The 27,454-nt window shown below is 37.7% G+C and overlaps 1 protein-coding gene across 8 annotated transcripts in view; it reads left to right on the top strand.

Annotated features, from left to right (window-relative positions):
* The window catches only part of LRP1B (LDL receptor related protein 1B), a 675,294-nt gene that overhangs the window by 359,141 nt on the left and 288,699 nt on the right, over positions 1-27,454 (top strand). For all 8 annotated transcript variants that reach the window (XR_010432039.1, XM_064661626.1, XM_064661625.1 and 5 more), the window contains one exon: positions 6,729-6,986. Coding sequence is in view for 7 of the 8 variants with exons in the window: in XM_064661626.1 (XP_064517696.1) it covers positions 6,729-6,986 (258 nt within the window). In the remaining variant the exon portion in view is untranslated. The remainder of the gene's footprint in view (positions 1-6,728; positions 6,987-27,454) is intronic.

Here is a 27,454-nt window from a genome sequence, read left to right as displayed (position 1 = left end):
TGCATTATCCCAAGAGGTGAATTTCATGATATACATATTCACACAAGGCTTTTTGTTGCTTAGTGCATGTTTTCATTAGTTATAGCGAATTGGGAATCTGAGGAAATTAGTCAATTGTGCTTAATGAGGCAATATTTTACACAGTGTTTTCTTATTCAGCATATTGAATTAACAATGCTTTTATATTAAAAACCCCAAAAAGTTCCTTAAGGAATTATTCAACATCCACAATGCTTCAGGCCCCAAGTTTAAGCCATGTTTTTTATACATTTTTGAGTCTTCATTTTTGTAGCTATTTTGCCACCAGAAAACAGGAAGGACTACTGGGCTTTTGTAAGGCTTGCTCACCTAAAAAGCATTACTAAATATGTTTTGACTGAGCACCACTGAGAGTTACAGGGTATTTTACTGTTTGTACTGTTTTGATCCACACAATATAGCTGAGCATTTTTTAAAAAAAGTCCACAGTGAAGTGGATAAGCGAGATAAGAAAGTCCTCTTACAAAGTACTTTTACAATGTAAAAATACTTTAATATTCGTCTTTCTCCACTACATGAATATTCATAATGTAATTTTAGATCAGGAAAACCTCATGATGCTTGAGATGAGCCATGGAGTTTCCCTTCTTAGACCCATAAAGCTGGGTAACAACTGAGCATTGTAGTGAACTGTTGGTGTCTTGATGAAAGGAATTAGATTAACAGAGAACCCCTCTGTACTTTTTACTACGTCATCATGTTTATTTTACCCTAGTTTTTTCACCTTTTCTGTTATTTTCAGAAAGGAATCACCACTCATGAGAAATCCAAGAAATACAAGCCAAGATCATGGTGTTGTACAGACATGAGTGTTGCTCATTATGTTATTTTTGTGTGTGTGTGTGTAAACACAACTTTTCCTTGAATTAATGCTGGATTAAATTATGAATATGATTTATATTTTGGTCAAATATTTCATAGGACACAGAAGTTATAAAGAAACCTGGATGAGTAATGAAGGTGCTTTTATTGCACAGTTACGCAAGATCTTGTAGTAGTTTGTGTTGCTTCACTGGGCCCAACTTACAGGGTGGAAATTGGTGAATTTTCCATGTGCCAGATGCACATCACTTTCCTGTACCTTCCCTGCTACAGTCATAATTTCCCTGGTCATACAAACCAATTTTCACAAGTTTCTCTCGTATAGGATGAGGTTTGAGCAGGGACAAAAATGCAGCGTGGCCCTGCACAAATAGATTGGGGAAAAGTATGTGAAATCCAAACATCACAGGTCAAAAATTAATCCTTAGCACCTCGTTGCACAGAGGGAAGATGTGTATAAGTAGGGTTAGGGTTAGGTCAGGATTATTGCTTGATCTGGGATATGACACCGAGTGAGGGGCATCAGACAGGGCAACTTTGGATCAATAGAACAGAATCAGGAAAAAAAAGGTGTCTAAGAAAAAAAAAACCAAGAACCCAGCACTTAGAAAAATTATCAACTTTTTTCCTTAAACAACCTAAAGAAAATAAGGGTGGAAAGAGCAAGTTCCCTGCTTTGTCTACTTTTGGCAAAAGTAGTTGTCAAACAAATGAAGAAAATGAGCCAAGAAATATTCTACTCTGTGTAAAAGCTGTGAAAGACAAGAAGCAGCACTAGAGGTGTAGGTGTGGAAAATTTTCGCTGTTAATGACAGCAGATCTGCTAAGAATGAAAATTACCATCCTCATGGAGATCCTACACACGACAGAATCCCAAACACCAACCCATCAACCCTTTGCCTCTGCAGATGGAGAATATTTATGAGCAGTGAGGTGTAGGAGGTGCTGGAGGCCCCAGTTAGAGAAGGTGCTGAGCAGGTGACACTTGTTTGGGTCTGGAGGAGCCCTGTTCTGGGTCAGGGGATAGTGTGGTGACCCTGTAGGTCTCCATCAGCCCTTGCATGGCCTCAGAGCCCATCCCCACCCAACCAGCTCTCCCCATGTGCTGTGGTACAATTAGCAAAGTTCTCGAGAACTGCTTTTTCCTGCCCTTCAGGCAGACACACGCTCGCCTCTGAAGGTGGTGAGGTTTCTCCCTCATTAAATTCTGCATTTTTTTCCACAGCACAATTAAATACCTTTGGAGCCAGAAGCTTTTAGCTGCAGAGTCCCTTTGGGGAAGGATGTAAAATAGGTATCAAAACAGCTGGGAGTTTTTTACAGACTTTTAAACCGTGTTTTCTTTTATGAATAAAGAAGCAGTTAATGACTTCTTCTAAGGTGCAAATGAAACAAAATGCAGCTTTGCTGAACAGAGTTTTAGAACTTCCGTGTTTACCAAGTTTTTATGCCTATATTGCAAGGTCTGCATGTGATGAGAAGAGTATTTAAGGAAAGCAAATGACAGAATTGGGAAGCTTTAGCTGAGGAAATAAAATTCATCTGTTTTCCAAAAGTTCGTGGTATGCTTTATGTCTCCAAAACCTATGTAGAGAAAAATGCCATGTGGTGAGAAATGTTTGTCATGGAGATACAGCAGGATGAACTGAAAATGACTAAATGAAACTTTTTTCAGGGTATTTAGAAAACATTCAGTGCTTTTAAACTGATTTGACAACACAGTTTTCTTGTATGATCTCACAGAACTAATTCTTGAGGCTTTAGAAATAAAACAGCCCATTTGTGGGGGACATTATGGCTAAACATCAAAAATAATTGGTCAAAACAAAATTGGCCTGCATTTAATTCGGCACTACTCAATATTATTTCAGATTTTAATACCATACATGTGTTGGTGGGAGCAAAGTACTTATGATTTACAGTGCACACCCCAGCAGAAGGGCGTTTAAGCTGCTTGTCAACACTGAATTCTGGATTTTATCCTTTTCCTATCATTGTGGTGTGAAAAAAACCCAACTTGCTGGCATTTCTAAGGCTTTTCGTCCAGAGAAGTAGGTCTGTTGGCAGTGCAAAACACCTTCATTTCTGATTTGTTGTGGCATCACTTATTGATCTGTATTTTAGACAAGATCAGGGAGGAGGGAAATGCAAGTCTTTCATCTTTTCCACTACTCTATCTTAAACTTAATTCAAAGGAAAATGCTTTCATTTTAATCAAGAAGGATGAATCATAAAACTTCCCTGGATTAAAGAGCCACTCACTTCTTATCTTTCCCATAAAATGAAAAAAAAAAAAAAAAAAGAAAGAAAAGAAAAAAAACTTGTGAAAAAAATAACACACATGAAGTCCAGTTATTTGAAAAGCTGCTGCCAGCTCACTGTAAGTCATCCTTTTTTGTTTTTCATCAGCACTATGCTATGCAGTAAGTTAATTTAAAAATTTCTGCAGGAACATTTAATATTTTTGTGTATATATATATATATATATATATATATATATATATATATATAAAAATAACTATGAAATCAGCCCTTATCTGAGCAACACTGAAAGAAGCAGGTTACCTACTCTACTGTGAAAAACCATGATTATCTGATACAATCCATTGAATTATTTCATGTAATTCTGCTTTAAAATTATGATTTCAAACTCAGTAATCTAGTTTCTGGATTTTTGATGTGTAATAGTGCCTGCTGAGCAGAACCTCTTGGCAGTGCCACGAGTCCTTACCATGCCTTTGTTTGCAGCCAGGTTTGATTACAATAGTTGCTCGAGAGGTTTGAAGCTAATTCTTGTTAAGAATTCTCTTATGTCTTAGACATTAATATTAAAATACAACCTTTCTCTGGAGTTTAGTGAGGTATTAAATCCTTGTTAACAGTTTTCAACAGGTCGGTTCAAAACAGTGCAAGAAAAGATATGGTTCTCTCTTGCAGCCTCAAACCACTGTGGTGGCTTTGGAACTGCAAACATCCCCTGAGCTGCCTTTTCTTTGAGGCTTTATAGATTGCAGAGGGTGGAAATATCCAACTTAGCACAAAGTATAAGAGCGAAAATAATAATAAAGTTTTTTTCACACTGTTGGTGGTTGGGAAAAGAGTGATTCAATCCAGAATTAAGCAGTGGTATTATTTTGTGAGAAGAGAGAAGCTGAGCACAGAGCTGTCAGATGAAAATAAAGCCCCCAACTCAGCAGGATGCAGATGGAAACACGCCTTTTGTACCAGTCTGAAAAGTTGGGGTGTGTGGGTGACAGGAACAGAAGCTCTTAAGTCTGGCTCTCTTCTGATGGGTAGCAAAAGTTGATAAGAACAAGGGAGAAGAGAGATTTAGGCTGACTGCAAATGGACCTACCTGGCAGATTTCAAAGAAAATTGCTTAACAAGAACCACACTGCCTTCTCTTTTGAAAAAAAAAAAAAAAAAAACCAAACAGAAAAAACAAGACTAGAGGGCTTCACTCCTGGCTTACACTGCAAGGGATTGTTTCACAAAGCAATTCAATCTCTGATGTTGTTAGACATCTTCTGAAATTAAAAAAAAAAAATAAAAAAAAAATCTCGTGTGGATCTGACACATGGGTTGTTGAAAGTGAATGTGAGGATGATGAGGACAGCTAGAAAGTCCCAAAAGGAATGACACAGAAGTGTGGTTTTGCAGGTGTCAGTGTGGGATTTACTGGAGAGGGACTAAATGTGTTACAAGTTAGAATATGCATTATGAAATGGGAAGGGATAAGAAAAGACCAAATGTAATTAACTTTTGAAAGAATACATGTTGATCCCTTATAGAAAGGAAGTTCTTTATGTGAAAAAATAAAAAAAAAATTATGATCAGGTAAGATTTTTAAATAAAAACTGATAGTACCAAAGAACAGAATTTAACACCTACTGCTGTGGGTTTGAGCGAGACCACTAAGGACTGCATTCACTGAAGCATTTTTTCTCTTTAATCAGACCTCCTGATGAAGTATTATTTGTTGAAACCTTTTATTTATGCATTTTTTTTTCACCATTTAGACAGCTGGAATTGCATACTGAAATTTTGATTTAGGCAGAATGTTGATTGAAAGTGCCCCATGTCAATGCAGCGTTCAAACATCCCTCTGAATACAAGCAGATTACACTGGGGTGAGAGCTCTTGACTTGGCAACACCAATATTTTTCAAATGTGCTTGAAACTGCAGAGTATCTCTTTTAAGGTAATTGTTTTTAAATCCAACATCCAAAAGTTTGCCCACTTGACAACATTATTTACTTCGGCAGTAGAACGGGGTTAATAGACACATTGTAGTGGTGTTGCACATGTTGCAAAGGACAATTAAGTGATTCTCATGAACGTAAATCATTGCAAAATTAGATATCACTGTTATTCCAAGTAAACCTGAGATGATTTTTAGGATCGTTGTATCTTCCTCTCTCAGAGAATATTCTCATGATGTCCTGCATCAGCTCAATCTCACTTGGAGAAGGACTCTGGACACTTAGCAACATCTCATAGGAAGGGGATTTTTTAGAAAGCAGTTTCCCTATCCTCTATCTTAAATATATACATCTCTTGGATGGAGTTTTTTCCAGCCAATTCACATGGTCAACAGCTGTTCTTCATTATAAATTAAAGCAAAGCAATGTTATCCCACTGTTGTAAACAAAGGGATTCTTCCCAGGGGAAAAAAAAAAAAGAGGGAAACTGGTGGGAGAGGTTTTTGACATAAATGCCCCCCTGACAGTTCTGGATTAACTGGGACATTGTTTTGGTTTAAAGTACTAGTTCAGGTCTAGAACAAGATGTTATTCCATATCAGCAGTGGCACCACGTGTAGCAGACTCCCCATCGTTCAGAGACTTATATTTATTTGCAGTTGACTAAATCAGATGAAAATTTTGAAACCAGCCCTGAATAATCAATGGAATAAAGCAAGAACAGTTGGTTTTGTGCCCAGTAGCACTCAGGATAATGCTAAATATACTGTATCTCAATGAGAGTTATTTGTTCCTCTCTGTGGATAACATAACTTTTTAAAGTTTTAACTTGAACTGGAACATCGTGTATTTTAAGATTTATAATCTTCACTATTAGGGTATTATTATTTCCTTCATTTTTCACACATTGCTCAAGTATTTTGATAAATTACTGGCATGGTTTCTAGGCAAAGCGATTCAGATGATTGTGACAGTACTTTCACTTGCATGTAATATCCTAATTTGAATCACTACTTCATATTTTGTTTTTGTTTATCACAACAGTAATGGTAACCCAGTGGAAATGAGACACTCTCTTTTCCCTGTCAGGAATCTCCCCTGCATAATTCTTTCTCCTTTATAAAGGATGGTTGTAGGTCCATCATCTCTATGCTGTAGCCAGGTTTCACTGCATTAGTATTTTTTTTTGTTGTTGTTGGTTTTAAGATCTTTTAGCAGCATCCACTCCTCAGTTTACGTCTTATTTTACAGACTCTAATATGAAAAGCACCTTACCATTTCCTGTGTACTCATGAGTTCTGCAGGTTTTCCTGGTCTTCATTCTTTTAAAAATTTCAGTAATCTGGATAGAAATAATTTGCATAAATTGTATTTCATTTTATGATTTAGGCATGAAAAATGTTGCAATAATGATACTTGGAATTAAACAGAAGCTGTGGGGCTAGGGTAATTAATTTTATTTAATGATGTGAACCATTAGAACAGCAGGATAAAATGGACTAGTAATTTGGAATATATGATAGTTATGAAAATAAAAACAAAACCAATTTATTGCATGTCTTACACCAAGCAGGTAAGAACATTAAAAACTACATTAAAACTCAAAAGATGAATATGGTGCAGACAGCCTGTTAATCCTTTCAACTCTCTTCACTTTGTTTTTAGAGCCCGCTGATAGACCTCCTCTTCTTCTGGTTGCAAGCTCTGAAACAATTGAGGTTTTATATCTTAATGGAAGCAAATTGTCTGCACAAACCCCTGTAAAAGGATCTGCAGTATTGACACTGGACTACAGCTACAGAGAGGACACAGTTTGTTGGATTGAATCAAGGGATCTCTCAAGTCAGCTGAAGTGTTCCAAGATAACCAAAGCTGGGAAGTTAACAGAGGAGTGGATAATAAACATTGCTCAGTACCTTCACAGTAAGTATTTGACAATGTTTTAGCAAAACAGTGGTGTCTGTTGTGGCAAACTGCTGCAGGAACCTTCAGAAGAATTTTGGGGTTTGCTGTTGAAAACAATCTTAACACATTAAATATTGCGACTCACAACGAAGCAGTTTTATGTTCCTCACTCATATATTCAGTGTGGGTTGCAGCATTTATACCTATGCAAAAGGTTTTTAAGATGTTCGTTTTCATAGACTGACTAAAATGTGTGGAAGTTACAAAACCAGCAGTGCAGTGGAAGAAGAAATGCTTCCCTTTGTCTGGCAAAATAGTGCTGCACAACACTTGAGAGTGATTCTTTGCCACTGGGACAATATTAAAAATGAAATAGGCACATCTTTAGCACAACTACCATGGGTATGTTAGTTCCTGAAAATACCAAAATATTTCCTGACTTAGTGGAAACAAATTGCTGCCCTTTTGTTTCTTGGTTTTTATTTTCAGTTAAGAAAATACATTTAAAAATGCATTAACCCATCACACTGAATTAGACTTTGCATTACAACGTTATTCCTCAGTCAACTTTTCAATTTGTGGAATGTTGTTATCTTCTGAAGGAGGTGTTCATCCATAGACACATTAGTGTGAACAGACTGCTAAACAGTGTGCAGTCAAAAAAATTGCAATTTTCTTCATCTTTCACAGAAGAGATGTCCCCAGATCAGCTTAGAAACCACAGCACTGAGGAGTTTAATGGTGGTGCTAGTAACAGACTCCTAAAAACTCGAGACCAGAGCCTAAGATTGGACCTAAGCTTTTGAAAAATCCTTTTAAGGAGAGATGTGCATCAAAGAATAGCTCTCAACGGATCTCAAACTCACTGACCACCCAGTTCAGGAATATTCAAATCCCAGATTTGATTACAACTCTTAGAAGTGCATTTCAAAGCAATAAGTTCTTCATAGAGGTTGTGCTTTGGACTATCAGGATAGCTTTTTTAAAATATGGTAATTTCTGTAGAGTAAAGGTTTTTTATAGTTTCCTATTTTTATATTTACTAGAACAAGAAATTAAATTTTAAAAGCTCTCCAAAAATAGTTTTTGGTTTTTTTTTTTCATTCACCACTCATTGTGACTGTTCTGCTTTTAGAGAACACTCTCATCTGAGGCATAAAGTGTGTTTGTTTGAGGTTTGGGGTTTTTTTTCATTCTTCCTATGTTATTGAGGTTTCTTTTTTAATGTTGTCTTTTAGAGGGCTTTTCATACTTTAGATATCTAAGTACCCTAAAGATCATGGTAGTAGTATTTGATTACGCTTTTTCAATTCGCTCTGCTATTGATATTTTGTTTTCCTTTTAGTCAGAACAATCAAATTAAGTGCAGTCCTTGGCAAAATGTGTTTTGTATTGAACTGAATGTGTGTTTGTTCTGTCACTTGTCTTTATCATCAGAGTGGACCTGAGCACTATGTTTTGCAGTCCTTCACCAGTTGTGTCTTGTGTTCCTGTCTTTCTGTTCTCTGTGTGTGAAGAGAATTGATAATCTCTGTGCTGTTCAGATCTGCATTAGTGCACCTGTTTGTAAAATCGGGGCTGTATGATGGGTTTGAAATTAATACAGTGCCTGGAATTAATGAGCTGCTCATTTTTCATAGTGCTAGCACACACCAGCCTGTGGTCTCTAATATTTTTTTTCTGAAACTTCATGGTAATAGTTCAATCTTATTTAGATAAAGAATAGTAATTCCCACGGACGTGAACCAACTGCAGAGATTTGGTCTGATTTCCTCTTTGATTTTGATTTGGGAAATAGTGCTTGGAGACTTAAAAAACTCTGCTTGGAGACAGGTTTTGAGCTCTGACTGACAAAATCCAGCAGATTTAGCTGTGGGGGTGTATTTCCCAAACACACACATCCCCAGACACTTTTCTTGTGTTGCTGCAGCAGAGTAACATCAATTCCCATGGTCTGGGCATGTCTGCTCAGAGGGAAAGGCAGCATGAAACCTGCCTTTGGCCTGCTCTGACCCACAGCTCTGCACTGCATGGTCTCTGCAGGTTTGGTGGGGCACTGGAGGCAGGGACAACAGGCTGCTCCTTGTGGGAATAATACCTTCTGAAAGTTCAATCAGAACTCATCTGATGCAGAGCTGTTGTTTGTTTCCATCCCCAGTACTCACTGCAGAAATTATCCTCCTGATGAATGCCTTCTCTTACAGACCTACACCTGGAGTTATGCCTGCCAGGACATGGCAGGAGCCTTGTGTTGCTGAATCTGTTATATTTGCCTGCACATGTTTTATAGGTCCTTTTGTGGCTACTGCACAACTGAGTTTTAATTTTAAATTCTTCCTTTTCTTCCCTCCACCTTCTATTACCCATCAGGTCATTTCTGCCATTTCTCTTCAACATTCACTTTAACTCTTAGTCAAGGATTTCAGCCTGAGTGTTTTCAAGTGTAATTGCACTCCCCCACAGCTCAAGCCAAATAAATGGTCGTGCCGTGGGGTTATTCACATAAAATTGCGCATTCTGTTCTCAATAGGAAGCTTTTTTGTGTTTGTGTTTGTGTGACCAGAAAAAGGATATTCTTAAAACTATTAGGGGGGAAATAATAGAAATGGTTTTCTTAGCAGGGTTTGTGGAATTTTCACTATTGTTTTAACCTACTTTTCTAATCTGCTCTAATCTGTTAGTGTGAAAAAATCCCCATCTTATCTACATATGACAGAAAAAATGGTAGAAAAGTCAGTTATACAAAGTGATTGGAACTGCTTGAAGTGGGTTTATTCGAAGTGTTTTCTTCAGTGAAGGCAAGTAAGACTTGTAGTTAGGAACAAAGAATATAGATCATCTTTTAAGATGAAAGACTACATTTAGGAAAATGGGGACTATGAAAATGACTTCATTTTTATGCCAGGTCATACAGCACTAGCTCCAGGTAGTGAGTGTAAGCTTTGGATCTACAGAAGAAAGAGAGTTACAGTCCTTTAGTTTATAACATTCTCCCTCAAAAGACAGTCCAATCTGACTTCATTTTGGTGGTGGGGGGGGGTGTCCCAGATGGGTAGAATCAGCTTCCTTTGAAGCACAATGTAACTTGCTCTGTGTCTGGATATAATTTTGCAGAGGCTATGGAGAGGCTGATCTTGCACTCGTGTGGTGCTTCCTGTGGGAAAAATGGGGGGGTGCAACTCTGGTGATGGCATTCCTTGTGTTCTTTTATTAAGCTAGTTTCAGGCTTATAAGATTTATTCTCTCATGCATAGGATTTGTTTGATAGGTTTACCCTTTTAAATAAGGATAAGTTTCTGTAGGCACAGTAATATCAGCACAGGCATTTGTGTCTTAGCCAAGACCAGGCATTGGCATGTTGTTTCATCGTTGTCTTTTTAAGACCTAGAAGTTTTTGGAAGAGAAGCTGGAAAACTTCCTCTTGGAAAGATTTATGCAGATAATGTCAAAGCCAAATAGGCTTTCAGGGAAGTTTCTCCTATGAGGAGGCTGGTGCAACCACTGCCCATAGTAAGGGACATGCTCCTTGACACTTCACAGCTAGCTCAAAGTCCATTTCCAGTTAGTACAGAGAGACTTTCAGGAACAATCATTTATTTAAAGGGATATCTCTTCATCCAGACTAGCAAAAAAATCTTTTTAGTGGCATGAATGTGGAAAATCTCTCACAATTTTCTGCCCTGCCAAAGCCATGATATGAAATTTTATATTAACACTTCTGTGTGTTGGAGCCGAGGACTGGCAAGAGCAGCATCTTCTGGAAGACAGAATCTTCTTTTCCCTCATTTTAAAAGGCATTTTGTGTCTTCATCATTACAAGTACCAAGCACCTCACATGCTCTCTCCAAACAAGCACTGGGCAGCACAGCCTGGGTTTTAGCTGCTATTCTTCTACAGAATATAACAAAATCTCTTCTGGGATGATGCTTCAGAGCACGATATTTTCTGCTTGGCTGGTATTAGTTTCAGGTTCCCTTGGCACTCAGTTATCTCAGTACACCAGTACCAATCCTGCAGGGCTTGTATTTAGCTTTGCCACCTGTGTTTTCTACCCACAAACAGTCATACCTCACCTGGGAAGGCACACAGGCCTTTCTCTTGGCAGGTGTGTTTGGGCAGGACTGATCTGGATGAAAAGAAACATTTTGCTTCTTCTGTACTAATTCAGTTTTAACCTGCCAAGACTGGGAACAGGTGATGGACATGGGGAGGTGGCAGATGCCAATGTGAAAGGTATTTGCCTCTCTGCTTGTGGAACCCAACACCTTCTACTTGACCTCCTGGTCACAGTCCAAAGCTGGCTTTTTGGCTCTCCCACTTTTTGGATATGATTGCTGTGAAGACCATCAGACAGGGAGCCCAGAGGATTTGACCAGTATCCAACAGTGTCTGTTTGCTTACATTATTGGTTTTTTTCTCTGGTTTTGGTCCCACTGATTGCTCCTTCACCCCCTGACCTAAACCACTTCTTAGTAATGATTATCCACAACTACTAGTGCTGTGTTCAGAATAGCTGCACCCATTTCCCTTGGCATTGATGAGGCTCAGTCATTGAAGGAAACACTATTCCCTGGACCTGGTGCTCCTTTCAGCATTCCTGTGAATTGCCATGAATATTCATGGCAATCAAAGCAAAGTTTGGCTTATTCAGGAGGAGAAAAACTGTGAAGATCTGGGGGAAAGTGTTTATTCCTACATACAGTCTGCCCCAGCTTGTCTCCAGACAGGCACTAAAAGCTGTCATACAGTTGTAGGATGTGATTTTGCTTTTTTCTTCAGTGATAGGCCGCCCATGAGCCTGGAGGATGCACAGGAATGAGAAGGCTTTGTGTCAAAGGTCATTTACACCTAACAGGGCACTTTAGTAGTGTTCAGAGCATCTCATACAGTAATGGGGGCAAACAGGAGGTGGGAAGAGTATCATAAGGAAATATCACATCATACTTGTCCTGTATGTGGCATCCACTTGACTAATTAGCCATGGATGATCTCACATTGATGTTCTTGAACTTCTGGGAAGACTGCACAAGTGCTGTTTTTGGAATAGTGACCTTTCTTTCTTTGTCAAATGGTGGGCTTTTTGTTTTTTTGGGGGGCTTTTTTCTGGGTTTTGTTTGCTTGTCTGTTTTTTGCTCTTTGATGGGTTTTTTGAGTATCAATATCTCACTCTTAAGTGTTTAAACAGGGGCATCATTAAATACACAAAACTAGGATACTTTTCTCATGAATTTATTCAGCTTGAATTTCCTGTCCTCTTTTACCGTCCAGTCACTCAAGTCTTCTGAGGTCCTGAGGTTCTTCAAAAGTGACCCTCCTCATTGCTATTCTTTATTTTATTATTTGACCTTGTCACCTTGTTATTCCTGTCATCTTCCAGATGACTTGTGAATGTGATCTCACACAGATCCCAGCACAGACCACTGTTGTAGAACTTGGTGATGCTTAACAAGGAACCAGGTTTGACCCACATCTGAGGTAGTTCCATGGGTCCATCCCTGTCATATATGCCAGGCTACATCCTTCCTGAGTCCTCCCTAGTGTCTTCCTCACTGCCTACTGGGATTTGCACATGTACCCCTGTTTATATTTTGTTTTAATTTTCATATACTTTTAGGTATTTTAGCCACAAGTCCAAATCTTCAGTTGGATGTTCATACTCCATGATATGGGAAATGCTTTCTTTACATCAGTCCATTCTTTTATTCTTCATTCTGGTGTACCTGAATTTACAGAACTTTTGATCTAGTATTTGACACAGCCTCAATGAGGTGCTTTCCTAGTGCAGTATGGACTTTTATTTAGTGCAGGAGATAGCACTGTCTGATAATTGTGTCTTTAGGTACAGTTTTTCTGCCCCCTGTAATGACAAAACTCCTTTGGAGTCCCAGGCTGCACAGAAGCTTCCTTTTATCAGGTGCTTCTCTCTTTAGCTCCTGGCTAGTTTATTCTGATTATTGGCTATACACAACCTTTTTGATGATTATCAGGTTTACTAGAAGAGCGAGGGTAGCTCACATCTCTTCATTCAACCTTCCTGTTTCAACAAGCACGATCAGTTGGATCTCATCCTTTGACCATGGTACATATTGCAAACCTATTATCTTTTTTATTGAATAAAATTCATATAATCAGGTCTGTATCTCAATGCTTGATGGTGTTTGCACGAAAGTTAAGATATAATCTATATATCAGAAATCCTAAGAGGAACTTCCATCTACTGGTTCGTTCTAAATATTAGTTGGGAAGTATCTGTCTGCTCTTGGTGCATCTTTTGGGTACAGACTATTCCATTTGACTTGGGGATTGTGCTACTGGCTTAATAGTGTTGCTGTAACATTTCATTATGTCACCGTGAGGCACAAGCTGCCACGACAGATCCTCTGAATTTGTGGCATTTCCCTCCAAAGTTAGGTTACCTGCATTTAATCCCTTTTGACACAAGAGCTATTTATTAACTGCTTGCTAATTGCCACAAATGGATTTTTTCAGTCGTTCAAAGATGTAATACCACTATTTTTCAAGCTTTGTTACTCATCCAGCTTCCACAATTGATCTTGCATTGACATTGGTCAAAGCCCTGCCTCTGTCTTCTGTTCTTAGCAAAGCTGTCTGTTTTCTTTATATCTGCTTTTCAGTGGTTGTGCCCTGGATAGCTAATTCTCAGACTGAGTACAGAAAATAAAAAGCCTTATCTCAATGGTATTTCTCAGAGCAAATTGTTTGTTGTTTTTAGTTGGTTGGTTGGTTGATTTGGTTCGGTTTTGTTTGTTTGTTTGGGGGTTTTTTTGTTTTGTTTTTTTTTTTTGGGGGGGGAGGTGTTTTTTCGCCTTCTCTGAGCTCCTAGGCTCTGCCTGGGACAGTCTCCTGAACGTTGTATCTGCAAACAGACAAAAATTCTCAGTGCTGAATTGTCATATTCCCTTTTCCCTGATTTGTTGACTTCCTAACTGACCATTTTTGGACTTCTTAATTAGCTCTGTTATTGCCCTAAAGTGGGACATGACTGTATCTTTTTGTGTCTTCCTTACATCCCAACCCCTCCTTGGTATAAAAGCTCGTGCACCAGGGAGGAAATCCAAGAGCAAGGAAGAAAACTCCCACAGAAGCAGAAAGGTTTTGCAAATAAGAGCAGGACTTTCTGTCATGGTGTCAGTAGCCATGTAAATTTATCTTTATCAGGCAGAATGCTGAGGGACACTTCCTCTCTGTCAAATTGAATTATTATGCTGCTTGTAAAGCAGTAACATTTGTATTTTATTAACAAGGTTTTGAAGATGGAATGAAATAATTGTGGGGGCTATAAAGATGTGATATACAGATAACTAGGTTGCTGCAAATATAAACTACACAGTTTTGTAGTGAATATTTTACAAAAGTATTTTTATCCCTGGATACAATAATGAAATAGCAGTAAAAATGAAGCCAAACCAAACAAAACAAAAAAACTGCAAAAGTAATTTTTTTTATGAAGTGTGGAATTAAGTATTGCATGTTTTATGTGTTTAGACACACATTTTCCCATAAACCTTTGACATCCATGTGCACTGTGTTGGCTTCATTTTGGTTTTTGCTTGGTAGTCACTGCAACTATTCTTTGTAATAGGATTTTCACAAAAACTGAACTTGTTCTGCTTCTGTAAATCCACTGTGGACTTCAGTAAGAGGCAAATGTCCAGGGAGACACAGACATTTGCATAGCACAGCCTTCTCGGAGATCAGGAGAGATGCTCCCTCAATCCTCTGATTCCAGCACTGGTTGAGTAGTTTTTTTGTTGGCTGCTAAAACCAGAAAGTTCTTTTCTTTGTAGCATGCTGCAAGTGAAACAACGACAGAATCGTGTTGCCTTTTACAACCAAAACTTCTGCCCCTTTCTGATTCCGTGCAGAATCTAACCAACTGTCGAGCTACAGCAATTATTAACAGTCCTCTAATGGGTTTGCTGAAGTTTTGGGGCTCCTGAGAGGTAAAAACAGGAGCTTGTTTTTTGCCTTTCTTCCAAGAAAGAGGTATATAAGAGGTATATAGAAGAATTGTAACCTACCCATCAGTAAAGTTGTTTATAAACTTGAGGCTTCAGGTGAACGCTCTTAGAAACTGTCTTCAATGGCAATAAATTATTGTCTTTATAAATTTCCCACTTTTTATGATTTAGGTAGTGGTTATCTTCTTAAGTGGAGATATATCTCTGTAAATGCATGGCACATAGGATGTTAACCAAGTTTGCTTCATGTAGACTAATTGACAGAAAATCTGCCACATACTTCCAATTATTAATTTATTAATGCAAATATTTCATTCAGACTTCATAAAAAACCTTCCACTAAAACACTATGAAGAAAAAAACTTTTTTTTTTTTCATAATGTACTTTGGATTGTGTCTTCTGCCTCCTAAAGACTTTCCCTGAGACACAGGTCAACATTGCAGAAAACTTCAAAAAGTCTGTGTCTTCTTTGAAATTACTTTTGGAACGAAGGGGACATAAAAACTATAAAATCCAAAATACGGTTTGTTTACATCCAGCATCATAACTGGTGCCATGTTCAGATATAAAAAATGAAGCACTTGAGCAATTACAGACCAAAGTCCATCCCAGACAGAGATTTGTCAGTGGCTAAAGCCATAAGGGAACAGTGTGTTTTCAGCAATGAGCCTGAACTGTCTTAGGGATACACTGAGCTGTCTCTGCTCCAGGTCTGAGTCTCCAGAGCATCAGTGAAGTGACCCATCGGGAATCTGCAGTATTTGCAGGGACTGAATCACACATTCTGGCTGCTGTATCTTATGCAACGAAAAGAGTAATAGAGTATAAACACAGATATTGCCAGTTGTGATCAGACTTGTGGTCTCTACTAATTGCTGTGTTTTGCAACTCATATTTTGATCTAATGCTTTGTACTACTGCAGGGAAAAGGGTAAATAAATATCATGCTTTTCAGAAATGAGTAAGTTAATTGCTCTTATCAAAGTGAATCTGAAATCAGACGCTGTGTATCTGATCAAGTGAAAACCTGAAGCTCTTGGCTGGTCTGCTTCCTGCACTCACCATAGCCTGGGTATTTCTGTGCTGGACTGGAGTCTGTGACAGAGACACACCAAAAACTTTGTGTGTGTCAGAATAAAACAAAGGGCTTGTTCTTAACTTAGTACTTTATCAGGAGCCCCTACAAAAAGATGAATTGCGTGTTTTACAAAAGTTGATAAAACTGTGATTATTATTTACACTGTGGTGAACATGACAAATTAAAACCACCATCTGATTTGGGGGGTTTAATATAGGATCAGTTTCTTCAGTTTTTAACTTCTTTGATTGACAGAAGCAATGACTGGCTCAACAAGAATTATCTCCAGTTCATGGCAATATTATTGTGTTCTCAATCTACATAATTGTGGATTTCTACTTAGAATGCAGCAAATTTGATTTAGAATGTTTTAATTGAAGCTTTGGAGTAGAACTTGAAATGCTGGAAACCTTATGGATCATGTCAGAATTATGAAATAAATAAAATCCTTTTCACTATTTGTCAGTTGAGTTGAAAAAAATAAAACCTTAGGTTTGCTTTCAAATTTTTAAGTTTGGTTTGAGTGAAGCACTTATTCAAAAACTGAAAAATTGCAGGTAACCAATGTTTTAACCTGAGAAAATAACTTTTGTTAAAGCCAGACTTAAGCTATATAAATTTCTTCATTCTGGAAAAAAAATGTTTGAATCATTGTAAGTAATTAAATGAGAAGGACAAGATATGCAGAAGGGTTTATCTGCTGTGCAAAGCTGACACCCTGTGTTTTACCAGCACGTGACCAAACAGCTCCCATTTGATGTGCTGGGTTTGACATTCACCATGACAATTCTGAGCTGATGGTAAAGTTTGGATGGTCTTTGCATATGTAATCACATAACATTTCTGTCACAGTGTGTAAGCAAAAATAATGAGCTGACTGAGGAGTGTGTGGGGATACGTGCCACAGTTTGCAGTTCCAGGGACTTTTGCTCTTTTTGGCACTTTTGGATTTGTTTGCACGTTGTTGCTGTTTTGCTTAAGTACATGATTCCATTTTTTTATTTATATTATTTTTGTATTTATATATAGGGAGATAAGTATAATGTGTTTTAAGATATTAGTGCCATTTCTCTTCTAGTTATGAGTATACTGAAAATACTTATTTTCCTTTTAAGACTCTTGGAGAATATATTGTTAGTCATTGAGTCTGTACAACTGGTTACACAATTCAGGTTTGTTTTAAACAGTCATAACCACTGCATTAGCTTCAGAAACAAACCCATTGGGAAAAGGATACTCAAAAGATGAAGCAATGAGAAAACATTTTATGAGAAAACAGTCTGTGAAAGCACTGTAATCCATCTTCGGTGTCCTAAAAAAATGTGCAGAGTTTGAGTTTTTGGTTGTGGGGTTTTTTTTTCCTTTTGGAAACATATACTTGGAGAGACAATTAGTTTTTCATAAGGACGAAACACATTATAGGCAGAAATTATTGCTGTAAGGAAGACAAGAGCAGGCCTTGCAGAGGGGACCTGGAGGAGGGTGCAATGCATATTCATGTATTTCCTCTGAACTTCTTTGAAAGTGTTGGGACAAATTCTTTTTACCATTTACATGAAAGGAGCAGTGATTTGGGAATAAAGGCAATATGGTCGTAGTCAGGTTTCCCTGAGATTTACCGGATGTCATTTAGGAAGTAATCTTATCTTTTCCCTTCTAAACGTAGAACAAGAATAACAGTATTTCCACATGGCATAGGGATGCTGTGAAGTTTAAAACCTGAAATGCTAAAATGGTGGGGGGTACACAATGTAGGAGTGCCCAGCACAAGGTACCCAGGTATCCTGTGGTTGAGAAGAGGTGGGATTATGGCCTCCTATCTTCCTGAAGTGGCCAGTTTTGGAAAGGGCTGGAAGGTTTTCTGAAAGCAAAGGTCAGGTTCTGCAAATATAAGCTCATTGAGTGTGAGCCATATTTCTGGAAGCAAGAGCTATTTGAGTGGTTTATGAGGCTTGTAATGGAATCTATGATGCTATTCTGTTTTAAGGTAGTGCTTGGGTAGACCAATGGCAGCAGCATAGTGGTGATGATAGAAATAAATAAACAACAACAACAAAAAAGCAGTGTTCTGATGTCTGGTTGAAAATGGATAGAAAAATAATTTATGCATAAATCTAAAGCCATGTTTTATTTTTATTTCTTTCATTACTGGAAAAAAGGCAAGAAATTTTTTTTTTTTTTTTAAGTGCATCAACAGTGCCAAGATTTTAAGTCTGGGCAGTTGTCTGCTTTGTTGGTTGGGTCACATAAAAAAAATAACAGCCTTCTTCTCAAAGTTTACTATTTTGATTTTGAAAAGATGTAATAAATGGATGAAAAAAAGAAAGAAAAGGACAGAGAGGATGAAAGGTGGATGAGGCAGTGATTACATGGTGTGTACTTGTTGTAGTCACTTGGCAATGTTTGTAGATGGGGAGGAGTTTATTTGTTTGTTTTGCTCAAACTATAATATGAACCAAATGACTTTTGTAGGTACTGTCAGTGCCTTGCAGAAGTTGCAGCATGCTGATGGCATCAGGTGGTGGCAATGATTCCTCTGTTAGAGGGAAGGGAAAAAAATCAAGAAAAGAGCTTAATGTCCCTAATATAAGAAGCAATTTCTTTTTCTCTCCTTAGCAACCCTAAAAAAGAGGCTATCTCATCTAGTAAGGTACATGATGTGGTTTTGTTTCTGAGATATTATGTGGAATAATGAGGTATATGTTTGCTAGCTGTGCGGGTTGTGTTTTTTATTATTGAAGATATTTTTAACTTTTCTAGTATTCTCTAAATTGTCATTCTCAAGCTGTATTTAAATTGGATTTGTATGCAGATTTTAATTACATTATAAGCAAGTTCAATTTATTTAGCAATGTGGGTTGTTTTTTGGGAGGGTTGTTTGTTCATTTGTTTTTGAAAATTTAATGTCTTCTCCTTTTCCCCTAATATATTTGAGATGAAGACAAGCACTTTTGTGCCCAATATGAATATGTCTCTATAATAGAATGAAATACTCTGTGGCCAGTATTATCTTCTGATTAAAACTGAATGTAATAATGCCCTCTGGGGAAAAGAAACAGATTAATTTATAGCACTAGGTCCTGTCATGTCCTGCATATTCCTATTGTCTGGACCATATATTCCTAATAGCAACTACAGTGGGCTCCAAATGAAATTATCCTACAAAATTATGACCTGCATTTTACCTGCAAGAAGCTACAGCATACTCTGGATCCCATGAATGACAAATGTTACCTTCTACAAAACATGTGCAGTATGAGTTTCCTTTGTTCCCCAACCCATTCTTTGTTGTCAAAGATAATTCACTTCTACATTATCCCCCCAAAAGCACCATTAAAGCACCATTGCTTAGCTCTGCCATTACACTGTTCAAACTTTCTCTGGAAGTCATTTTCCTTAAGTACTTTATATTGTGAAGGTAACTCTATTTATTGACATATCTTTAAAACTGTAATAATCTACTGCTTAGCATCTTGACAGGAAAGCATTTAAGTGACCTTACTTTTGTGAGATGATGGTTTGTGGAGTTCATAATCCATGCAGGGGGCAGTCCTAGGGAGGTGGGAGGTTGCACACTTTTGGGTTTGCTGGAAGGTGGTTAAATGAGGCAAGTGTCACAGCCTAATGCTGCCATGTGCAGCTCTCTTAGGCCACGTGCTTGATGGGATGCCTATTGTACCTGAATTATGCTTTAATTTTAACAGTGGGTGACTTAACTGCTTTGAAGTAAATAACTGGGTTTGATTTACAGTCTCTGCAGATTTATAAGAAGCTTTTGAATGTGCAGCTAAAAAAAAAAAATAGTACTGTTATAGCTATGTACCTCTATAAATCTGTCTTTATTGTTCAGCATGTGCGTGGCTACTGGGACCCCATTACGAGTTTACAATCACTGGGCAATGTGCTTGAAGCTCAGTAATGCAGAAATTAGGAATGTTATGGTTTTCAACTCTTCTGACTAGTTTTTGACAAGAGAGTGATGTAAGAAAATTCACTCTATAAAACTCCTAACAGTCAGGATTGAAAGATAAGGCCATTCATAAGGACCTTATTTCATTATGTCAGACTTTTTCCTTGCTCATTTAAGCTGCTGGCATCACAACTAGCTCTGTGACACAAGACCCGGTAACAGAAAACTTCATTCATCTTACTCGTTCCAGAAACTTGATGCATTTTGTGATAGAATCATTCTATAACACAAGTAAAACAAGAAATATGAAAAAGGATCTAAGAGCAGAATTTGCCACCCTGCTGTAAAATTTCAGGGAAAGACACAAGCAGACCTAAGGTCCACCATTGTCACATTTCCTCTGAGTGCTCAGTAAACAGAGGGGTTTGTTAGAAGAGGAAAATGTGAGGGGTTTTTTGTCGTTTTTGTTGTTCTATAAATCCCAGGATTCCCAGTGGGAGGAGGAAGTTTATCGTTAAATCCACGTTTTTCTCTCATTATCTGCTCAATATGCAGACTCATATTGAGCATTAGCCAATGCAGACTCATAGAATCACAGAATGGTTTGGGTAGAAAGAGACCTTAAAGTCCATCTCATTCCAACCTCCTGCCATGCAGAGGGAGAACTTCCACTAGACCAAGTTGCTCAGAGCTTCATCCAACCCAGCCTTGAACACTTCCAGGGATGGGGCATCCACAGCTTCTCTGGGCCAGTGTTTTGCCACCCTCATTTTAAAAAACTTCTTACTTATATCTATATTTTGAGCTGAGCAGTAAATTTCCATAGTGATCTGCTGCGCTGCTAAAGAGGCCCCAGAACTGGTGTCTGTGGCCTTACCTTGTGATTAGTGCTCAGATAATAGTTCACAGCTCTGAGGACTGACAGGGAGTTTGTAGGACAGACAGTGTCATGGTCTGCATGGTGTCCTTTCAAAGATGCAGAACTGCTAATTTTAAAAACTCCTCAGTTGTGGGAAGCTTCAGGCCTTGGATCTTCTCAATGAGTGGGGCTGCACCCAGTAGAAGGATAAAAGTCTGATTTTAAAGAGTGAGAAGTGTTCATATAGAATAAATCACAGACTCATAGAATCACAGAATGATTTGGGTTGGAAGGGACCTTAAAGCTCATCTCATTCCAGCCCCCACCATGGTCAGGGACACCTTCCACTATCCCAGATTGCTCCAAGCCCCGTCCAACCTGGCCTTGGACACTTCCAAGGATCCAGGGGCAGCCACAGTTTCTCTGGGGAACCTGTGCCAGGGCCTCACCAAAACCCAAAGGTGTTCTCTTCTGTACCTGGTTGGAAGTCAAAGTCCTGGATCTCTGAGTGATGGAATAGACTCTGGATCTCTGAGAGACTCGTTGTCTTTTAGAGCTATCAGGATGCTTTTGTTGAGTGTTCATTATGTTTAGATTAGGTTCATATTTTTGAAAATTCTTCAGCTTGGGGAGACTACTGTTGTCTCAGTGTTCACATTCATAGTTTTTTAGCATGCTATCTCCTAATGTGCTGTAGGGTTGGAAGAAAGCCAATGATATTTTTGTCAGTAACCCAGTTTGTTGAAATTTAAATTATGTTACTCAGCAAAAAAGAGGAAAAGCTTTCTTTTCTTTTGAGGAACATGAAGTCTGGATGCTTTAAATTGCTTATTTAAGTTTAGTATGTTTTAGGTTCTGCACTATACTTTTAAGAAACCATATCTGAGAAGGATGATTTAATTCAGAGGAATCAGATATTCGAGGATGAGTCACTTGAAAAAAGATGGATGGATATTTTTCATTTGATTTTTCATTTTTCAACACATGCAATAATCACTCTGGACGTGGCTGTTAAAAGTTTAGACACCAGTGTATCTAACTTATTGAATGGTGACATCTTTAATAAAAATCATAGTTTGTAAATGGCGTTGCAGACATAATTATGGCAAATTGCTGTCAGCAGAAGGGACACAGAGAAATCTATGCCAGCTTAAGTTTCCCAAGCCACAGTGTCAGTATAAGGTTGTCTGGGCTGCTAATTAGGAGCATTACTCTCAGAAGAGGCGCAGCAAAGGCAGTGCTGCAAGAAGATTTCACAGCCTGTCATTTTTGTGTGTTTTAACTACTATTTACCTGGTCTCACTGGATACTGGAGAAAAAAAAAAGGCTTGCTGCTCCTGGTCTTGTTCATAACTTGACTTTTGCTCATGTGGAGGCAAAAAGTCTGTCTCCTATTACTGTTGTTCTTTGTAATAAAATTTGATTATTCCTTTATAAATACATAGTTTTATCTCCTTTTTTTTTTCCTAAATAAATAGTAAATTAAACTAACTAAGTCTGGTTATGCCTGGCACTAATATTGCTTATCTACCCTATACAGTTCACAAAGACTCATCTGCCAAAATCCCAGCTTTCAGTCAAAAAATTAAAGCAGCTTCCTAGTCATGGAGAGGTAAAATGGATATATGTGGAAAAAAAAGAGAAACCCTGAAGATTGAGAAAATACAGGGAAAGGCAAGATGTCTCGAATATCTTGGCCTATTTTTTTTGTTATCTCATTTTTTATCATTTTGGCTTCCAGATATATATCTCTACATATCTACATATATATATACATACATATATATATATTAACCTTTTTTTGAGTCTCACCTCTTTTGACTCATCAGGAAGCACTTGAGCAGCATCCCTCTGTATTGCACCACCACTGGAGCCTGTGCTGACACCTTCCATGTGTGAGGATGCTCATTGCAGAAATGTTAAGCTCCTGAAAGTTTTATTACAACTTGTCCAGAGCATTTATTCCCCAAGCATATGGTCAGCATTCCAAACAACTGTTTCACCCTCCTCAAAACTACCCACTTTCTAGAAAATAAATTAAACAAGTGGCTCTTTGTAGAACTATCTGTGGCAGCACTGAGCTGCTCTTTGCAAAGTGGAAAGATACACCTGCCACTTTTTAAAGCACTGCCCCTTCTCTCACCTCCCTTAAGCAAGCCCAGAATGAAATTCGTCTGTGGAAATTTGGAATGTTACATTGATTCAGAAGAGATATGTAAGGGTTACTGGAGAAAAAGCAGTCAATCAAAATAATAAAAATAATTCTTCCTTTAAGATAAATTTTTTCAAAAGAAAAAAAAAGCAAGCATTTTTTGTGAAAAAATAAATATTATTTGTAAGCATTTTCTAATATATGTTACAAATATACAGTAATTTGGGGAAAATGCAAGCAAAAAAAAAGTATAAATAAAAGATATGTATTGGTAGGACAAGGGCGAATGGCCTTAGATTAGGTTTAGATTAGGTATTAGGAAGAAATTATACCCTGTGAGGGTGGTGAGGCCCTGGCACAGGTTGCCCAGAAAGGTTGTGGACTCCCCATCCCTGGAAGTGTCCAAGGCCAGGTTGGACGGGGCTTGGAGCAACCTGGGCTAGTGGAAGGTGTCCCTGCCCATGGCAGGAGAATGGAACAAGATGACTTTTAACGTCCCTTCCAACCGAAACCATTCTGTGATAATAAATATTATAATATAATATAATACAGATATAATATAATCAATATAATATAAAGAAAGGTCCAAAACTATGCTGAAAGAGAAAGGATGATACATGGTTCTGATCTTCCATACTAACCTGTGAAGAAATGGTCACACACACTTTGAGTCTTGAGTAAATTTCCATTTCAGTCATGTTCAGAACAAGGACAGTTTTAATGTATAAGGCATTAGAAGTTAAATTCTTTCCTTTAAAATTGTGAGATTTTGTGTATCTCTTTCATTATTAACAGGAAGCATATGGAGAGTGCAATGAGCATTTTTAATTGTAATTGTATTTCATCCAAAATCGTTTCCCAGTTCACTCAGAAGTTTCTCAAAAAGACTTCAACAACTCCTATGAACTCCACTGAGTAGTTTGCTTAGATCAGTTAAAAAACAAGGAATGTTTATACTGAAGTGTATAACTGGAAAAAACCTATTAATTTTTGTTTCTAGTCCTTCTTCAACATTTGGGAAAAATGAAATCTGTTAACATAATACTGATTTTAATAGATGGTGCATGTGCAGAATCCTCAGTTGCAACAGTAATATAATACAAGAACATGTCACTGCTTTTCCCTCTCCTCTGTTCTCTGAAGTCTTGTGCAAGTCTTGATTTGAAATGGAAATAAATGTAGCAATTCCTACAGTACAAGATGTATGTTGGAAAATCAAAGTGAAAGAAGACAGTCATTCTCCATGGCTCTGGTTTGTATAAAATATGATTTGGCCATAAGACATGTATTTCCAGTACCCTTTGAAGATTTAGCCACCCTCATATGAAATTGCTCTTTTCTCTAAAGGTCTAGTAATATTTGTGTGTATAAAAGAAATAGGAAAAGTTTACTTCCAGCCATAATTTTGCTACTGCCCACGGTCTACATAATGTCATTAACTGGAGTAGAATTTAAACTATATGATGTCTTAACTATTCTTTATGAAGTCCTTTAGAGGAAATCCTAGTTTTTAGAAAGTAATAAAGGAAGGATGATCACATTTGACAGAAATGCTCCAAGGAAACTGTTATTAATATAGGAAAGAACCCTCAAAAATTTATAGAAGATTGCTCAGAATAAATATATGTGGGGAAACATTTCTTTTTAGGAACTTCTGAAACTGCGTGAATGAAAGGAAGAAAGATTAATTACTTTAAAGATATGAGTAGACTAGACATCTGCACATAGTGGGATTTATATATGAATTCAGAAATAGGCATGAAATTAATTCAGTAACTTCTTGAGTGCAAGAAGTTTTATATATATATATATATATATATATATATATATATATATATATATATATAAAGTCCCCAGTGGAACCAAGCCCTTATCTCCATGGTATACAGCACATGCAACTTGTGTGATAACTGGGGAGCCATTCACAGCAGCTTAAAGCACAGCTGCCAGCAAAACCATGGAGATTAGAATGTGATTCACAGCACTTGTTATCTGCTGAGTGGATTTTTCATGCAGAATATAATTTGATGGGGGAGTGGACTTGGACAATTCTTTATGAACTTCCCCTGTGATAAAGTGGATGTGCCCAATGCACTGCAGAGGGCATGGTACGAAGAAGACAAAACCCAAACCAGATCAATGGTATCTACAATACACAAATGGTACTGTGTGTTCAGTGTCCAGGTTAATTACTAGATGACAGTGATGTACTGCCCCAGAAGGTCTATTTTTCAGAGAAGTGTTCTTTGCATGGTAGGACATCTCTCTGAATAGGTCTATTCTTCCTCTGAAGAAAAGTAATGTGAATTAATGTATTGTTTTTTTCTGGAAGCTCTGTGCTTAAGTCTTGAAACATGGCATGCTTTGGAATGAGCAGCTTTACAAGGAATGGAGTTGTAATAACCTTAAGTGTCTTAAATAACCTGTGGTGCTGGGACCTCCGTGCCCTTCCCAAAGACATCCTTCTGGGGAAGGGAAATTGGGTAAATAAGTGTTAAGAGCTACCAATGCTTTTTGACACACAGGTTACGGTATGGTATTGCTTTAGGATGTCTCACTTTTCCTGGACTGCTGAGCAAGCTCAGTTTTAACTATTGGATGCAAATTCCTAATATGATCTTGAATTAATCATTCTTGTTTTCCATTAAAAAAACACCTAATTATTCTTGTTTTCCATTAAAAAAACCCTGTTTAGTGCAATTTCTTGCGATATGTTAAGGAATAACTAAGGAAAGAATAGAGCAAACATTTTATAACTGTGAATATTGTTAACAGATACAACAATCTGTGTGTGATATGCCTTTCATGTCTCTATCACATTTATCTAAAAATAGGTACTTTTCCCGCGCAGAAAGAAGAAAACAGCATCCTCCTCCAGCAGGCTGCTACTTAACCTTGCTCCTTTTTTTCATCCACTTCCCAATGTACAGCAATCTTCTAGAGCTCTCTTTGCAGAAATTTAATTACTAGTTTTATTTCTACAAATGTTTAAAATTGAATCCCTTTTGCACCTTTCATTCTTTATAAATGATGTTTTCCAAAACGCTTCTATTACACATGGAAGCTTATCTGCAATTTTCAAAAGCCTCACTGAATCAGTGAGCCATAAACTTTTCATTCCACGAATCCAACTTCAGAAAATGGTAAGCAGATGCATTGAAAATGCTTAAACTGTTATTGATTTCCAGAGACACGGAGTTTTGGGTTTTTTTCCCCGATATTTTTAAAAGCACATCCTATATTTTGTTTGGACAAGGAAAAAAATCCAGGTTTTCCTCACTATTGTCCAAAATATATCAGTGCTCACACATGTCTCCCAGTGCACCTGACATTGGCCTCCTTCTTGAGGTTGGATACTGGAATAAATGGAGCATTTCTTTATTCTGGCTCAGCAGATCTTTGTAATAAGAGCTAACAGAAGGGAAAAGGCACAATATTCACTTTGAATTAAAAGGGAAATAAATAGTAGAAGGGCAGGAATCGAAGAGAGAAGGGGCAGCAGTGACCTGTGTAAGGAGGTGGCTGTGGTGGAATACACCTGGTATTCCTGGTATTTCATTGAGTAAATCTTATTTATCTGCACTTTGAAGGACAGGACAAGTCTCCATGTCTGCTTAAAGTATTGAGCAGGTGCATGACTCATAAGCCCTTAGTTATTGTCAAAAACTTTAATGCCTACAGTTATTGCTCAGTCAAATTTACTTTATATTCTCCAGTACAGCATTGACATGATGGGAGCAACAGTTTTGTGTTGGATTGTGGAAAACAAACCTAAAAATTCCACATCTGAGGGCTGATAGAAATACAGAAACTGAAAGCAAAAAAAAAAAAAACCCTACTGTGTGAAGTGATAGTTTATCACATCTGGCTTCTCTCATCATGATAGAATCTTGAAACAAGAATCCTGTCAACAAGAACAGGAAGAAAGGGAACGTTAGTTAAATGAAATTGGTAAAGTTATGTTCTTTGCACTTCTTTATACTTTTGCTTACTGTAACAGTACAGCTGTGTATGGACAGGTCAGTTGACTTGTAAGAAATACATGGGATTTTTAAGGCATTTACAAAAAGTGTCTCCAGGATCCCACAAGGAAAAGAACTAACTGTTTGAAACAGTTGTTTTGGTGGCTGAGAAGCTGCCACAGCATCCAGGGAAGGAAAATCTGCATAGCTGTTAATAAATATCTCTATATAAGTATCCCACAGACATGTACCTCAATGCTACTTATTGTGGTGGTTAAATCAGTAATCTGGCAGCATCCAGATACCTCAGAACCACAAAAAATAGTGATTTAAATGAAAATGAGTGAATACACATGTATCTGCTACAGTGTTTTTAGGCATGCATATCTACCCACAGGGTTTTTTTTTTTATTTCGGTGAGGTATTTATGATCTGCTTTTAGTCCCCTTAAAATATAACCAATAAACTCTTACAAGCTTTACCAATGTAGCATCCCCACGGTGTAACAAACATCCTAGGACACCAACTTCAGAACTTCTGTG

The sequence above is a fragment of the Pseudopipra pipra genome, chromosome 7 (assembly GCF_036250125.1).
Source record: "Pseudopipra pipra isolate bDixPip1 chromosome 7, bDixPip1.hap1, whole genome shotgun sequence".
NCBI classification, from domain to species: domain Eukaryota; kingdom Metazoa; phylum Chordata; class Aves; order Passeriformes; family Pipridae; genus Pseudopipra; species Pseudopipra pipra.
Note: the sequence above shows the minus strand (reverse complement) of the source record. Positions and strands in the feature narration are given on the sequence as shown.